A 15,320-nucleotide genomic window follows, 5' to 3' on the forward strand; every position below is an offset into this window, starting at 1 on the left:
TTCCTCCTGCCTTCAATCTTTCCCAGCATCAGGGTCTTTTCCAAAGAGTCAGTTCTTCGCATTGGGTGGCCAAAGTATTGGAGCTTCACTGGAGAAGGGAATGCCAAGCCACTTCAGTATTCTTGCCTTGAGAACCCCATGAACAGTATGAACAGGGAGGTGGTACTTTCTACTGATTTTTAATGATTCATCCTGATTGTTAGCATCTGAAAGTAAAACTTACTAAATCAGGGAAGGTTTCATGGAACACCTGACCTTGTTTTCCTCATTCACTATTTCATTTTTAGCACCTTCTTCCTGAATAGAACCAAAGCCCTTGACGGGCAAGGGGATACATCAGAGACCTATTTAAAGTTCTTGCTTTCACCACTCACGTCACACCCTGGTGCCCATCTTTACCAGCCCTGCTTAGAAGGCCTCACTGGATGGATGCAAACCTGGTTTGATTTGAAGCTGAAAGGCCTCCTGGGTTACACATCAGGCTCTTAAGGGTCAGAGACACAGCTTATGCTTCTGTGCCCCCTCACAGCAACAAAGAGCCCCCTGCTCCCCACATAGGCATTCAATAAACCCTAATTGATTAGCTGATTGGGAACAACAGATATATGGTGTAAATGCCTGGAAATACAATGTCCCAAAGGCTGCCAGCCAGCCAGGGGCTCAAGGGACAGGTGTTTTCAGATCAATGTGCTTGCTCATCCCCAAGGCAAAGTTTAAAGTGAGTGACTGAGCATTATTTTAGAGCAGTGCAAAATTGGAAAGAGGCAAATACCCAGTGACAGGGGGATAGCTAAGCTGACTGGGTTATATTAAGATGCTGGAAGACTGTATAGTTTTTAAAAATGACACTACAACACAACACCAAATAGAAAATTGTGTACCAAGTACCAAAGTGGGGAAAGCAGAGTATGTGGAGAATGTGGAAATATACACACAACCATTTAGAAAGACAAGAAGCAAACAGCTACTCAGTAGCTGCTTGGGAATGACGGTAGCAAAGGGAATGACGGTAGCAGGGTGGTGTCTGTCAGTGCGTGGTGTGATGGGAAGAGTCCTTGGACCAGTTGACCAGGTGACCCAGGGATCCTGGTGCTGCCAATTATAGTCCACACGCTCTCGAACCTTAGTTTGTTATCTGTCAAGTGAGAATTTTAATACTTGCCCTACTTGTCTCACAAGGTGAGAACTTATTTACCCCACTTAGTGTGATATTTATAGGTTTCCTGTGGAAACAATAATGTGTTTGACTACGGGGTGCCGACTCATACCTGGTTCAGGTGTTACAAAATATACAGCATTTAAATGTTATTATTTTTCTGAAATCCAGAAAGTCTCACAAAATCCCGTGGGTTTAGAGTAAGGAATCAGGGACCTGTACTAAGTGTTTAGACACATAATTTTATTTAACTTAATTTTCAGAATAATCCTTTAGAGTACGTTAGATCATTCCCACTTTACAAATGAGAAAACTTGTGTGTATAGAGGTTTATGTGCTTTTCCATTGATAATAAGTGACCCAGTTCAGATTGGGAGCATTCAAAGCCCATGATTTTGGCCACCATGACCAGATCAGCAGGAGTCCAGAAATATGTGGTGGAGTGACATCTGCTTGTATTTGACTTATGAGACCAACAAAGAATATTTCTTCTCATATGTGACATCAACTGCATGCCAAGCACTTGACAAATATTGTCTCATCTGATCCCCATGACTCTGGGAGGTGCAGACTAATATTAGCCCCATTTTCAGATGGGAGACTGAAGCATAGATAGGTTACATCACACATCCAAGTGAGTCAGGGCCCTGAGATTCAAACTCAGGTCTAATGACTCCAAAGCCTGGGATGTTGCATCTTCTGCTGAACAATTAGAAAGTTGCCAGGGTAACACAGAGTGCAGATGGTCACCTTCTGGAAAGAGTGAGAAAGGGCCTGGTTACAAATAGTATCATGAATGTAGAGTGATCTGGTCTTTCCATGTCCTGTTCTGAGCTTTCCCTCCCCTCTCCCTTACCTTCATCTTCCCTCCTCGTGGACAAAAAGGTCAGCAGGCATCTCAAGGACATGAAATGTAATCTGGGATTGGGTCCCAAGTGCCTTCAGCAGAGTCATAGGAAGGAAAAGTATGGATAGCTAGACAGGATCACAGATAGGTCAATCAGAAGGAGACGAGGATTTGTTTCTTAGGGTCGCCAAGGCCTGCACAGAAGCAGAAATGATGAGATATTCCTACAAAAGGTACCATCTGGTCCTGCTGGTCAACAGGCCTGAGACCCTAGGGGAACAGACCGAGTGAAAGTCAGCAAAATAACACCTAATGTCATTTTGTTCTCATTTCTCAAGTGATCCAAGGAAGAGACTTGTTCTTTGGTGTTGAAGTGGTCTAGACAAGGTTCTGTCTTCTGCCTTGACCCTTGACTTTGGTCCAGCAAGAGAGACTGTCCCAAGGAGCAGCCCATGGGGGACCCAGGTGGGTAATGGGCAGTAGATGTCCTTACCTGTCCACCCAGATGTGGCAGGCAGACTTGTGCCTATCTCTAAAGGATTTAGAGATCTTCAGTGTCCCCATCTGAAAATGGGGCTAATATCAATTCAGAGCCCTAAAGGTTTCCTAGAGACCCTACTGCAGATGAATCCCAATTGGAACAGGTCTGAACCCTGGAATATGCACAAAATTAGAAAGACTGTTATTTGCACTTCTTAGTTTATAAAAGAAGGGCCTAGTTTGGGGCACTCCCATGTTGGAGCTTCCTCAGCTTTCAGCAGTCAACCTAAGTCTCCCAGCAGGTGCAGAGCTGGCAGGCATAGATTGTCATGGGTGAGGTCTCCTGGAGGTGGGGTGCAGACTGGATAAGGGGGTATTAGCTCAAGGCATGAGTAACATCTCACGAATCAGGAAGGAGGAGTGTGAGGGCTAATGATACGATTACAGGTGACAGCTGATGCTTAAAAGAAGTCAGGTGTGTAGCAGGGTTCTTGACTGTCAACATAGAAGGTTCTCACTGCTTTGCAGAGAGTGGGAGAAGGGTTGGTTAAAAGCAACAGAACCAACTAACACAAACTAAGAAGGGATTAATCGGAAAATTGTGAGGGTCACCTACGGTGTCAAAGGAAAGGCCAAAGAACACTTGGAGAAAACAACAGGAACCCAAAGTCCTCTGGGGCTCCAGGGGACAGGAAGGGTTTATTGGACGGAGATGAGCATGTTTTGTTCACTGGTGTGTGTAGGCCTAGCACAGGACCTGGTGTGCTGCAGGGTGAACGAATGAATGAAGGTCTGCTGCGTGGACAGCTCTGGAAGAACTGAGCTACTGCTGCTGGCAGCTGTCACGCTGAGGGTTTCCAGGGAGACAGCTCCCATCCTGAGTCTGCCTGAACTAAATCGAGAGCTGGGGCCAGTGAGAGCATGAAGTAAACAGAGACCAACCATGCTGGCTATAACTGAGCTCATCTGTCATCTAGTTGGGCTAAGAGAAGGGGTAAGAACATTCCAGGAAGAGGAACACAGGGCTGAGGGCCCAGAGGCAGTGAGTGGGGACATGCCAGGGGAACCACAAGTCATTCTTCCTGGACTGTGCAAGACTGAGGTGAGAAATAAGGCCAAACCACAGAGGGTTGTGTAAGCCTCGCCGAGGCGGTGAACTGGATCCTAAAGGTAATGGGAAATCATTAAAGAGTCTGGAGTAGGGAGTGAAGTGGTCAGGTCTGCATCTGAACAGAAAACCCAATTGCAGCTACAGGCGGTCTTGGGATGGACAGCTCCAATCCCAACCTAAATGTCTGAGTTCTCTCCCAGGTTACCTACACTGCACTTCTAGCTCTTACTCTTAATGGAATTCCTCACATGGGTTTAGGATACAGGGCTTCAGAAGAAATCTCCCTCCTGAGCCCTTGGGTGGCTCCCCAAAAGACCGTGTTGTTGTTGATTTTTAGTCACTAAGGCCTGTCTGACTCTGTGACCCCAAGGACTGTGACCTTCCAAGCTTGTCTGTCTATGGGGTTCCCAGGCAAGAATATTGGGAGTGGGTTGCCATTTCCTTCTCCAGGGGGTCTTTAAGACCCAGGGATCGAACCCATGTCTCCTGCTTGGCAGGTGGATTTTTTACCACTGAGCCATCTGGAAAACCCCTTCCCCAAAAGAGAGAGCCACATTCAAATCCCTGGAACAAGTGAATGTGACCTTATTTGGAAAAGGGTCTTTGCAGATGTAATTAAGTTAAGGATCTTGGGATGAGATCATCCTGGATTACCTAGATGTGCCCTAAGTCCAGTGAAAAATGTCCTTAGAAGAGGAGAAGACACAGACGGTGAAGAGGCCATGTGACCATCGAGGCAAAAACTGGAGTGATGCTACCACAAGCCTAGGAAGCCAAGACGTGCCAACAGCCACCAGAAGCTGGAAGAGACAAAGAACGATACTCCCCTACAACCACCAGAAGAAAGTCCTGCTGACACCTTGATGTCAGACTTCTGACTTCCAGCGCTGTGAAAGAATAAATTTCATTATCTTCAGCTAGCTAGCTTGTGGTAATTTGCTGCAGTAGCCACAGGAACGAATACAACCTTATACTGTAACTAAGAAGAGTCGGCCTTCATCATCAGTGGACCCTTATAAACCAGAACATTTTCTTTCTGTTTGGAAAGTGTGATTGTGACAGAGGCAAGAAGCCAGACTAGACTAACAGTGTGGCACCGAAAGGACACCTCTGCCCACACCAAGAAAGCATATCACCAGAATGAAGCAATGGACAAGTTGGTGGAGCTGGGTCTTTGGCCAAGGACCAAAGACTCTGGGAGTGAAGCTGGAACGCTGGCAGGGCCCTGCAGGGACTGATGGTTTGGAAACAGAGAGGAGGGCAGTGAGCTGCTGTACGGCAGTGGGCACAGGTACGGCAGGGATGACTGTTACCCAAACAGGATTCCTAACTCCAGGTTCCCAAAGGGGCAGGGGGTGCCCTGGAACATCCAGCCTGGCCTTTAGGGTGGGCTTACTAGGTCTGACATCCTGGAAGACTTCATGCATCAAGAGTTCCTTAAAGCACCCACTGTGTGCTGGCTTTGTTCTACCCATCTAGGTGTCTCACAGAACACAATCAACATCCGTCTTTCTGGACAGTAAGAAGTCAGCCCACCGCTGAGAGCATCAGCACTTGGCCTTCAGGTCTGTGCTATGTGTCTCTTCCCTGGGGAGTCCTCGCCTATCCCTGTAGATGAGTCAGCTCCTCTGTCAGACAGGCTTCTCTTTTGGAGGCCTGATCAGCATTGTACTGATACAACTATCTGCATGAAGGAACATTGAACGCCTGTCTCTTGACAAGCTGTGAGGACCCCAGTAACTAGCCTGGTCCCCAGCTCATTGTAGGTGTCCAATAAGAAGTTGAAGAACTAACCAGGTCAATTCTCAGGCCAACTGAGTTTTCAAAAGGAAAAAGATTTCACCTGGTGGTGAAGACCTTGATGCTGGGAAAGACTGAAGGCAGGAGGAGTAGGGAACGACAGAGGATGAGATGGTTGGATAGCATCACTGACTCAGTGGACATGAGTTTGAGAAAGCTTTGGGAGTTCGTGATGGACAGGGAAGCCTGGAGTGCTGCAGTCCATGGGGTCACAAAGAGTCAGACACGACTGAGCGACTGAACTGAACTGGTGGTGTCAGACCCTCTGAGAGCAACTACAGCTAGGGACTCAGGCTTAATCTCAAGAGAAGGAAATAGGGTCAAAGGTGGAAGGCCCCGGGAATAAATAAAGCTGCATGTAGAAGGGAGAGATGGTGTCAGCCCTAAACCCAGGTTGCCAAAGGCCAAAATCTCACAACCCTCCTCCATGAGGAGCCATGAGCCAGTTGGTTTAAGTCTTGGCTGAGATGGTATCTCATACTTTCTTCTTTATAACCCCATCTTTCCCCCGAAATCTCTTCCTCCTGAACATTAATTTCTCTTCGTGGATGGCCTTTGGAGGGGCTGGGCTCTAACAACATCCAGAATCTCATTAAAGCACAAAAGAGCAGCTGAATCATCACAAATTCTTGCTAAAGAGAAGGGTCTTCTGCTCACATTGAAACAAAAAAGTGATGTGGTAAATCGCAACTGGAGACTGGTTGCCCCTAGACCTCCTCTGTAAGATAGGGAAACAGCAAAGCTCATCTAGGATGGGAGAAAATTCGAGAATGAGAGTGAGCATTCAGTGCGGTGCCTGAGTGGTCACAGCTGCAGCACCACCAGCAGCAGCAACCACAGCTGTTGTTCTTCTAACCTGTGATGTGATGAGCCAGAAGGTCCCTTTGAACTGGGTAAGGGTGGGGCAGAGGAGGTAAGGAAGGAAAGTTATCCAGAAAGGAAGGTATCCACTGAGTAGAGTACAGAAGGAACTGGCCAATGAAGAAGGGTCTCAAGTCCTTTCAGGCTCTTTGTTCTGGGTCTTACCTCTTGCCTCTTCTCTATCAAGTAGACCTTGTTCCATGAAGCTTGCCTCTTTCTTTTGAGAAACACCTGCTCTAATGAACTAGTCTTACAGGTTTGTTTGTACTAACATGTAAGTGACTGTTGGGGCTTTGCTCATTTGTATAAAGGGAGAAGCTTTCAGTTACAGCAATGAATACCAGCAAGTGAGGGGGGTGCGGGTGGAGGCTGAGGGCCCTCTCCATGATTCAGAAAGCTCACTGCCTGTTCCATCCGGAAAACCAACAGGTATTTTATAGCCTAGCTGCGGCAGTGGGGGGCGGGGTGGGGTGGGGTGGGGTTGGGTGGGGTGGGCAGGCGGGCCATCTTGGTTTGGTTAAACTGGCTGAGCAAATTCTGAATCCTCCCTCCTCTTCCCAGAAGTAAGAAAGTAGGCAGGAGCGTGGTGGGAGGAGAGGAGGACAAGGGGGGCTAGACAGAAGACAGGTACACAGAGCAGGAAGGGATGACTCCCTCCAAACGCACTTCTCAGGGAAAACAGCACTGCCGGGGGATGTGCAAAATTCTGTTTCTAAATAGCGTGACTCCCAAGGCAACGGGAAGTAAGGGAGTCTGGCCTTCCAGCTCTTTGGGGTACCCTCAGACTCTCTCCATGGGCCCTCCTGCCCCATGAGACATGGCAGGTTATGGCTGGCATTTTGAGAGGAGCTCATCTCATGGGCAGTAACCTACAGCCAACCTGGATACTGCCTGAGCGGCTCCATCTGCCTGGCAGTCTGGGCCCAAAGTCAGGACTGGACCAGACTGTGATGGGGAGTGGGAGGGGCTGGGTGGAGAATTCAGGTTACCAGAGCAGGTCAGCACAGAGATTGTGGATAAGACTGGTAGAGAGGGCCATCTGCCCTTCCTACAGCACGGCCCTGTCCAGCATGCTTCAGGACAGTGTGACGCCAGTGTGTGCAGGGCCAGCAGCCCCTAGGGATGGGGCTCCAAAATATAAGAAACAGAGATGGGCCAGAGTCAGTCCTGGAACACAAACACCAGTATATTTTATCTGCACAAATGTGAAAAGAAAAAGACAACGAGACCAATGGAGACAGAGCAGGCAATGGGCGCACAAACCAGTCATGTGTCCTTCGGAAGAGCTGCCATAGCTGGGAGACAGTCCCACCCATGAAAGGCCCTTTCGCAGAGCAGGGACCTGCAGGTCCTCCAGGCCTGGGGCAGCCTTGGAGTGGAAGCTGCTTTCCTTGCCTGAGGCATAACTCTCCCAGGCCTGGGCCTCCTATTTTTCTGCATCCCCTTGACGATGTCTGCATAGCCCAGAGTTTCATAAATACAGGTTCTCATGACCTCATCCACTCAATGGCTGCCTCCCCAGGAGACCCATGCAGAAGGCGAGGGACCAGGACAAAAGGACTTTGCGGGCACCCCCTAGGTATTATTGCTGTGAATAAGCATAGGCCATTGTGACTCACTGGCACATCAGAGGGGACATGGCACAAGGGACAGGATGCCTAGCAGATGTTGGAAGCGATTCAACCATGCAGGGCAGCACATGGCGACCCGTGACTCAGAGATGCTGCCATGGCCAGTGGGGAGAGGCCCAGGACATCAGAGTTTCATGAAGAGTGAGTAGATTCTCTCCTGCTTTGCAGGGCTGGATTACTCCAAACTTCTGAGTCCTTGGGCACTAATGGATTGGGGCCCTGAAGATACCCAAAAAAAACGCAAGAGTTGAGGTCTGGTTGACCTCTGGTGAGCTCTGAGCCTGCAGATCCCGGTCACCTGGAGTGAATGTGAGAGAGAACAGGAGCCTTGGGGCACCTGGAGGAAGCAGAAGCATAGTGCTCTGCATGCTGCCAGGCAGGCAGATTTACTCGGGGACCTTTCGCACTTGGGAGTTTATAGGGCCAAGAGAGATGGTACCAGGGAGCATGTGCAGGGCAACCTTCTGGAGCAGACAGACCCGGTGGGCCATCCAAGGGCTGGCTCTGGGAGAGAATCACAGAGGCCTTGGGCTGGGAGACATCAACAAGCTGTTGTCTGTTTCCACCAGATTTCCATCCTGGAGGAAAGAACAAAAGGTGAGTGGTGTGGTCTAAGGGCCCACTAGGGGGCTTGGAGGGGTCAGGGGTGGGTTTCCAGGAGACTGAGATAGCATGGAGCAAGGGGAAAAGACCAAGGAGATGACTACAGGGCAGAACGACTACAGGGCCGTGGTAGCAGATGACTACGGAACGGGGGACCAGGCAATACTCTTCCTCTAGAATCCCCTCCAATAGTAGATGGAAAGCAATTGGCCCCCACTGGAAAGTTGAGTCCCTGGGAGCCCCAAAGCCCTGCAACTGGAGCCACATAAAATCAAAGGGAGGGTTAATCCCTGCAGAATGTAGATCGTGCCTGGACTTGAGGAGCCTGCCCAGGACAGAGAAACTGGGGATCACCCTTTATCCTGTCCTGGACAGGGTCACTGCAGAACACAACCCTGCCAAAGGCAGAGTCTCCCAGCCTTTCTCCCAATCCAGGACACCACACTACCCACCCCCAGCACCCACACCCTGGCTTGCGCCCTGGCTGGTACTGTCTGCAGAGTATACTTGGAGTAGTACAGCAAGAAGAGGAACTTCTCTCCACAGGTGGTATTACTGCTTTTAATGTTCTATAAAAAGGGAAAGGCTAATTTCTACCTAAGAGTCCTAGGGTGGTCAAGAAGAGACCGTGTTCCGCAGGATAGGCTGCGTTCGCTGGAGCCCTCCCCTGGGGGAGGCGGCAGAGCTGGAAGTGGGCTGCAGTTAGGATCTCTCTGTCCACTGCCAGCAATGGACCTGTCAGTGGGGAAGGTGGGGCAACTGAGGTGACAACGCCCATGAGCATGGCAGGCTTAATCCTGTTTAAGGAGCAAGCTCCGTGGGCTCGTCTCTCCGGGAGGGGGAAGGAGAGGACAGATCTAAGGAGGTTTTGCTGCAGGGCTGGGGCTATGGCAGAACCAGAACTAACTCATTCCTGCTACGGATGCTTTGAGGACCCTCCCAAAGTCAAAGTGTTAGTCGATCAGTCGTGTCCGACTCTGCGACCCCACGAACTATGGCCTGCCAGGTTCATCTGTCTGTGGGATTCTCCAGGCAAGGATACTGGAGTGGGCTGCCGTTGCCAAAGCTGAAAAGCCCCCTTTTCCTCCCTTACTCAGTCTCCATGACTCTTCAGCACTGGATACCTGCTCCTCCACCCTCTGGAAAGCTGGACTGTCCCTAGCTGTTTTGAAAATAAACCAGCCGGGTGCCTTTACTGCCCACCTCCCCCTCCCCCTCCCCCTGCAACTGATTTGTCTCTCGGTCCCCATTGTGGATCCGTGGGGCACATCTTAGCCTGACTCTGCGTTGGGGGTGTCATTCAGTTTTTAGCCACTGCAGGGAGGTGAGCACCAGGGGCCCTGCCACTGTCCCCCAGATAAGGGGGAGGGGAGCCATAACAAGGAACTTCCCAGGGATCAGGCCAGTGGCAATAGGGGAGGGAAGGCTGCAAGAGGGTGGGACGGATCTGCTCAGGGCTCTATCTCTGGCAGCTGTTGTGTTGGCTAGGGAGATGGGGGTGGGGACAGGTGGGGTGGTTGACATGGATACAGGGGGCTGCTAGCGGTAAAGACTCTGAAAATAAGAGAAAAGGGGGAAACGCCACCGAACACACAGGGATTGAAACCTCCCAAAGCCCAAGGTTGGTGGGAATCCAGCACCAGGGGAGAGCCCCAGAAGGCCAAGGGAGCAGCGTGGGGCCCTGGGGGAGGGGAGAGGAACCAAGGGAAGGCCTCCCAGCCCTTGCAGACCAGCAGTCCTGCCCAGCAGCCTCCTAGCTGCCCAGTCTCTTCTTAGGCTGCAGATCAATAGGCCTTGGGGGGAGGTATTGGTTGCAAGCAAGCACCTGAATATTGCCTAATGGAACCAGCCCAAGCCCAACTGAACCAGGTGAGAGGGAGGGAGGCAGCGGCGGCTGTACCCGCCGACAGCTCCTGCAGGCCTTGCCTCCCACCTTCTGACTCCTTCTCAGAGTACCTTCGCCAAGACAGGGCCTGCTGCCTCCAAAGTCACCCACATAAATCCAGTTGCTGCGTAACCACAGGCCTCCCGCCTCCGGCCCCTGAGCTGGGCTGAGATCCACGCACTCTACCCCAGGTTCCTTTGCCGCCCCCAACACCTGACCATGCCTCCAACCCCGCCCACAGCGGAGGGTCCGGGGGTATTCCGTGTGCTCTCCCATTGGGCGGGGCTTGTGCTGTACAGAGGGGGCAACCCCACCAGCTTGGTACCCTTGTCCACAGGGTCCATGAGAGCCCCCGGGGGCCCCAACCCAGCAGCTCCCCCCGCAACTCAGTCAGTCTTGACGTGGCCATTGGCCAGGGCCAGGGCACCGCTGGGCTCCCCGGGCTCAGCATCCTTGTCGAAGCGGAGGCGGAGGGTGTTGCGGATGACGAACTGCTCCACGAGGAGGGCCCCGCAGAACCAGGGCACAGCGTACTCCAGGGTGATGAGGCCCATGAAGTCAAAGTCGAACTGGGAGTAGTCCCAGGGGCAGGCGTTGAACTGGCGCAGGATGAAGCCGGTGGTGAACTCCCACAGGTAGGTCCAGAGCGTGTAGATGAGGCAGCGCAGCAGCAGCGGGCAGCGGCCACGCAGGCGCAGGTACATGCGCTCCACGATGAGGATGGACGTGCCGTAGATGAAGAGCGCCCACACGCTCGTGACCCCCGGGAACTTCCAGTTAAAGTTCACCACGAACTCCCAGGCCGCCGTGAACATCACCTCGCAGAAGTAGCCGTGGATGGCGTACAGGTACCAGCGGGACAGCGCCGTCAGGGGCTCGGCGGAAGCCATGGTGCCGACTGGCCGCTGGGGAGCAAAGGACACACAGGTGAGGCAGGCGCGGAGGGGCTGCCACCGCCCGGCCCAAGGGTCTGCCGTGGCCAGCCGGAGGGATTTCAAGCCTGCTTCTGCCTTTCTCTTTAGTCAGCCATGGTTTTCCTAAGCCTGTTCCTTGTCCCTTACTTCAGTTCATATTCCTTACCTGAGCCAGGGAGGCAGGAGAAAGAAAAGAATACAAACAGCCCCCACTGGCTTCCTCTGAGCCAACTCTCCTCAAGTGCTGCTCAGAGGGAGGTGGCTAGCACACTCCCCGTCTTAACTTCTTAGGATTTATTCGTGGTCAGTGAAAGCGGCGGCTATCCTGGCCCAGAATCCCCCTCATTTCCAAGCTACTTGCTCATCTTTTGCCACTGGGGTTCCCATCTCTTCCTTCACTTCTCAAACATCTCCACATCATGTTTCTGAGATCTAAGGAGCCAGTAACGTTTGGGTGTGTGTGTGAACATATAAAAGTTACCACTGTACCTTGTGTTAAGTGTACACTGAGTGGAGTTCACCACCAGTCATCTCCAAAACATTTCCCCCATTCCAGACTGAAAGGGCACACTCATTAAACGCGGACTTCCATCCCCTCCCCAGTCCATGCAACCACTGTTCTACTTTCTCTTTAGGAATTTGACTTCCACAGGTATCTTATAATTTAAATGGAATCATGCAATATCTGTCCTACTGTGACTGGCTTATTTCACCGAGCAGAACATCTTCATGGTTCATCCATGTTGTGGCAAGGGTCAGAATTTCCTTCCCTTTTGAAGGCTAAATAATATTTGATGCTGATCTATCTAGATATATTTTTTTTAATCAATTCATCCATTAATGGGTGTTTGGTTACTGTGAATAATGCTGCTCTGAACTGTGCTTAGTCACTCAGTCGTGTCTGGCTCTTTGCAACCCCATGGTCGCAAGCTGTCAGGCTCCTCTGTCCATGGGGATTCTCCAGACAAGAATCCTGGAGTGGGTTGCCATGCCCTCCCCCAGGAGATCTTCCCAACTCAGAGGCACAACCCAGATCTCCGGCATTGCAGGCTGAGCCACCAGGGAAGCCCGCTGCTCTGAACATGGGTATACAAATATGTATTCCAGTCTCTGCTTTCAATTCTTTTGGGTACACACCCAGAAGTAGACTTGCTGCATCATATGGCAATTTTATTTTCATTTTCTGTTTTCCACAACAGCTATACTTACTATATTACATTCCCACCAGCAATGCACAAGAGTTCCAATTTCTCCATATCCCTGCCAGCACTTGCTAGTTTCTGGTTTTGTGATGATGGCCATTCTAATGAGTGTGAAGTGGTGGCTTGTTGTGGTCTCGTTTGTCTTTAAGTGCTCTGTTAAGTGGGGTTTTGATGTTTAGTTTGTTGAAAGGAAACCAGTGGGCTGACAGAGGAGAGAGTCCTCCCTTCTAGTTCTTATTCCCTTCCATTCCTCTCTTTTAAACCCCACTGATCTTCAAGGCCCCATCACATTTCCCCAAAGACTGGCCTGGCCCTGCGCTGGAGACTGTGTGGACCACTCATTTGGTCCTTTATTCAATGCTACCCCAATTTACTATTTTGAGGCACATGCCCTCTTGATCCCACCAGCCTGTGTACTCTTTGAGGGCAGCAACTACCTCCCAGGCCTCTGGCCTGAAGCCTTGGCACAGACCTCCCCTGAACAGGCATCTCTAAATGACGTGCAGTTTTTATGGAGGGTGGGATAAGAGAGTTCATGGTTAAACCGAGAATGGGAAGATAAAACACGAGAACATGAACCACAGCTCTGCCAGCTGCCAGTAGACTCAGGGCTGACACCTCTGGCAATCCTCTCTTCAAAGTGCTAGAGGGGACAGAGGTTAACAAGATGACATCTGTAGGGACTTCCCTGGTGGTCCAGTGGCTAAGTTTCCGTGCTCCCAATGCAGGCGGCCTGGCATTCAAGACTCTCCAGGATCTCACTCCAATCTATGTTTTCAGCCTAATTCTCACATTTCCAGCTCTCCCTGTCTTACCACCATCCGATTTATTGTTTTCTGTGTGTTTGTCTTCTTGCCTCCACAAGTACAAACCCAGCTTATAGGTTACCTCTGGTATAAAATCTTTTGCATCCTCCCAACCACAAATCCTTTCTTCCTCCTCTGAATATCCACACCAAGTATTTTGTCTCTCTTTGGTACAGATGATTTTGTTTCACTATGCTGATAATTTTCAATCTCCAGCCAAACATCTTTCCTGTGTTCTATACCTATTTATCCTATTCCTTTCTGACCACCTCCACCCAAGTGTCCTATGGGCACCTCATATTCCTTTCCTTAATTGAACTCATTATCTTCTCTCCAAAAGTCTGTTTTCCTCCTATGACCCCCATCTTGATTAATGGTACCACCACGCACCCAGTTAGCAGACAGAGGTCCTTCTTGCTTCTTCTGCCACATTGCCCCTTTAACCTGAACTCCCTGAAATTAAGGGTTTTGTCTGATTCAGCACTGCATCCCCAGATGCCAAGAATAGTGCCTCGAACATAGTAAACACTCAATTCAAGAATGAAGACATTTTTATCACTCAGCAAGTGCTGCATAACAAATCATCCCCAAACTTGGTGGCTTCAATAAACTCTCATTTATTATTACAACTCACATGCCTGTGGATTGGCAGATCTTGGCTGGCCTCAGTCACGAGACTGTGAGTCATCTAAGGGCTCTGTCTGTCCTATGCTTGGCCGGGATGGCTCTGCTCCACTTGCCTCTCGCCCCTTCCCTGGGCCCAGTGGACTAGCCTCAGCAAGTTCTCATGGCAAGAGGCAGAGGCCCAAGAGCAAGCAACCCAACTGCACCAGTGCTTTTCAATACTGGTTAAATGGTTAAGTCACGCCCCCTAACATCTTACTGGTCCAAGCAAGTCACATGGCAAAGCCACCAAGTCAGCCATTAACTCCTATCCATTCTACCTCTTAAATATCTTTGAAATCCATCTCCTCCTCTTCTTTCCTCTTTCTCATTCTTGCTCTAGTTCAAGCCTCATCATCTCTCACCTGGATGACTCCAATAGTCTCTCAGTGTCCCAGCCTTGCCTCGCTCATTTCAACTCACCCAGCACACTGTGAAAGAGTGTATAAAAACAAGTCTTTCTAAAATACAAACCCAATGGTTCTCTCCACTTAAAGCCCATTAGTGGATCTTCAATATCTGCAGAGTAAGGCTCAGCTCCTAGGCATGACTGGCAAAGCCCTTAGTGATACACTTCTGCTTTGGAGCCTCTCCTCCTGCTCCCTCCATTGCTGATTTTGTTACCTGGGGTGCCCTTCCCAACTGCTGCTGCCGCACAGGTCACCCCCCATCCCCGCCACCCACCTAACCCATGGCCCGAGAAGTCATAATCCTTCTTCAAGATCCACGTCCTCCTCTGTGAATGTTTTCCTAAACCCTTGCAGCTCCGGAGCTGTCCACTGCCCTGCCTTCCTCTGCACCCCATTTGCTTCTGTGACAATAGACAGCACTCAGCTTTGCCACAATTTGTTTGCAGGCCAGCACTAGTAGCCACTTGATGAATGTTTGTTTAATACAATATTAAGAGAAAAAAAGCAGGCTTCGAAACAGAATACTTAGTACAATTTTGATTTTGCAAAGGCATGCAGTGTGTGTGAGTCACTCAGTCATGTCCGACTCTTTGCGACCCCGTGGACCGTAGCTTTCAGGTTCCTCTGTTCATGGAACCCTCCAGGCAAGAATACTGGAGTGGGTAGCCATTCCCGTCTCCAGGGGATCTTCCTGACCCAGGGATTGAACTCGCATCTCTTGCATTGGCAGATAGATTCTTTACCACTGAGCCACCTGGGAAGCCCCAGTTTCCTTATATGTGAGAATAATGAGTAACTTGCTCCAAGGTTACAGGGCCAATGGATGAGCTAAGAGAAGTCCACTATTAAGGATATAGCGAATGCTCAAAAAAAGGTGGCTTTCATTTCTGGCACAGAGCCAAGCTTTGGGTCAGCTTCTCCCTCCCACCTGTAGCAGGGTCTTTCTGCCTG

The 15,320-nt window shown here is 50.3% G+C and overlaps 1 protein-coding gene and 1 long non-coding RNA gene across 11 annotated transcripts in view; both read right to left on the reverse strand.

Moving 5' to 3' along the window:
- Positions 1-1,378: 1,378 nt before the first annotated feature.
- On the reverse strand, positions 1,379-6,410 carry LOC104973218 (uncharacterized). The gene is made up of 2 exons (XR_809445.3): positions 2,013-6,410; positions 1,379-1,909 (listed from the first exon to the last, which is right to left on the reverse strand). It is a non-coding gene; the product is annotated as an uncharacterized lncRNA (long non-coding RNA).
- Positions 6,411-7,423: 1,013 nt separating this feature from the next.
- Positions 7,424-15,320, reverse strand: part of TMEM229B (transmembrane protein 229B) — a 42,270-nt gene continuing 34,373 nt past the window's right edge. For all 10 annotated transcript variants that reach the window (XM_005212008.5, XM_005212007.5, XM_024997691.2 and 7 more), the window contains 1 exon segment: positions 7,424-11,279. In XM_005212008.5, the coding sequence (XP_005212065.1) occupies positions 10,761-11,264 (504 nt within the window). In that variant the 5' untranslated portion in view covers positions 11,265-11,279 and the 3' untranslated portion in view covers positions 7,424-10,760.

Source organism: Bos taurus, chromosome 10 (assembly GCF_002263795.3).
Source record: "Bos taurus isolate L1 Dominette 01449 registration number 42190680 breed Hereford chromosome 10, ARS-UCD2.0, whole genome shotgun sequence".
In the NCBI taxonomy this organism is placed as follows: Eukaryota; Metazoa; Chordata; class Mammalia; order Artiodactyla; family Bovidae; genus Bos; species Bos taurus.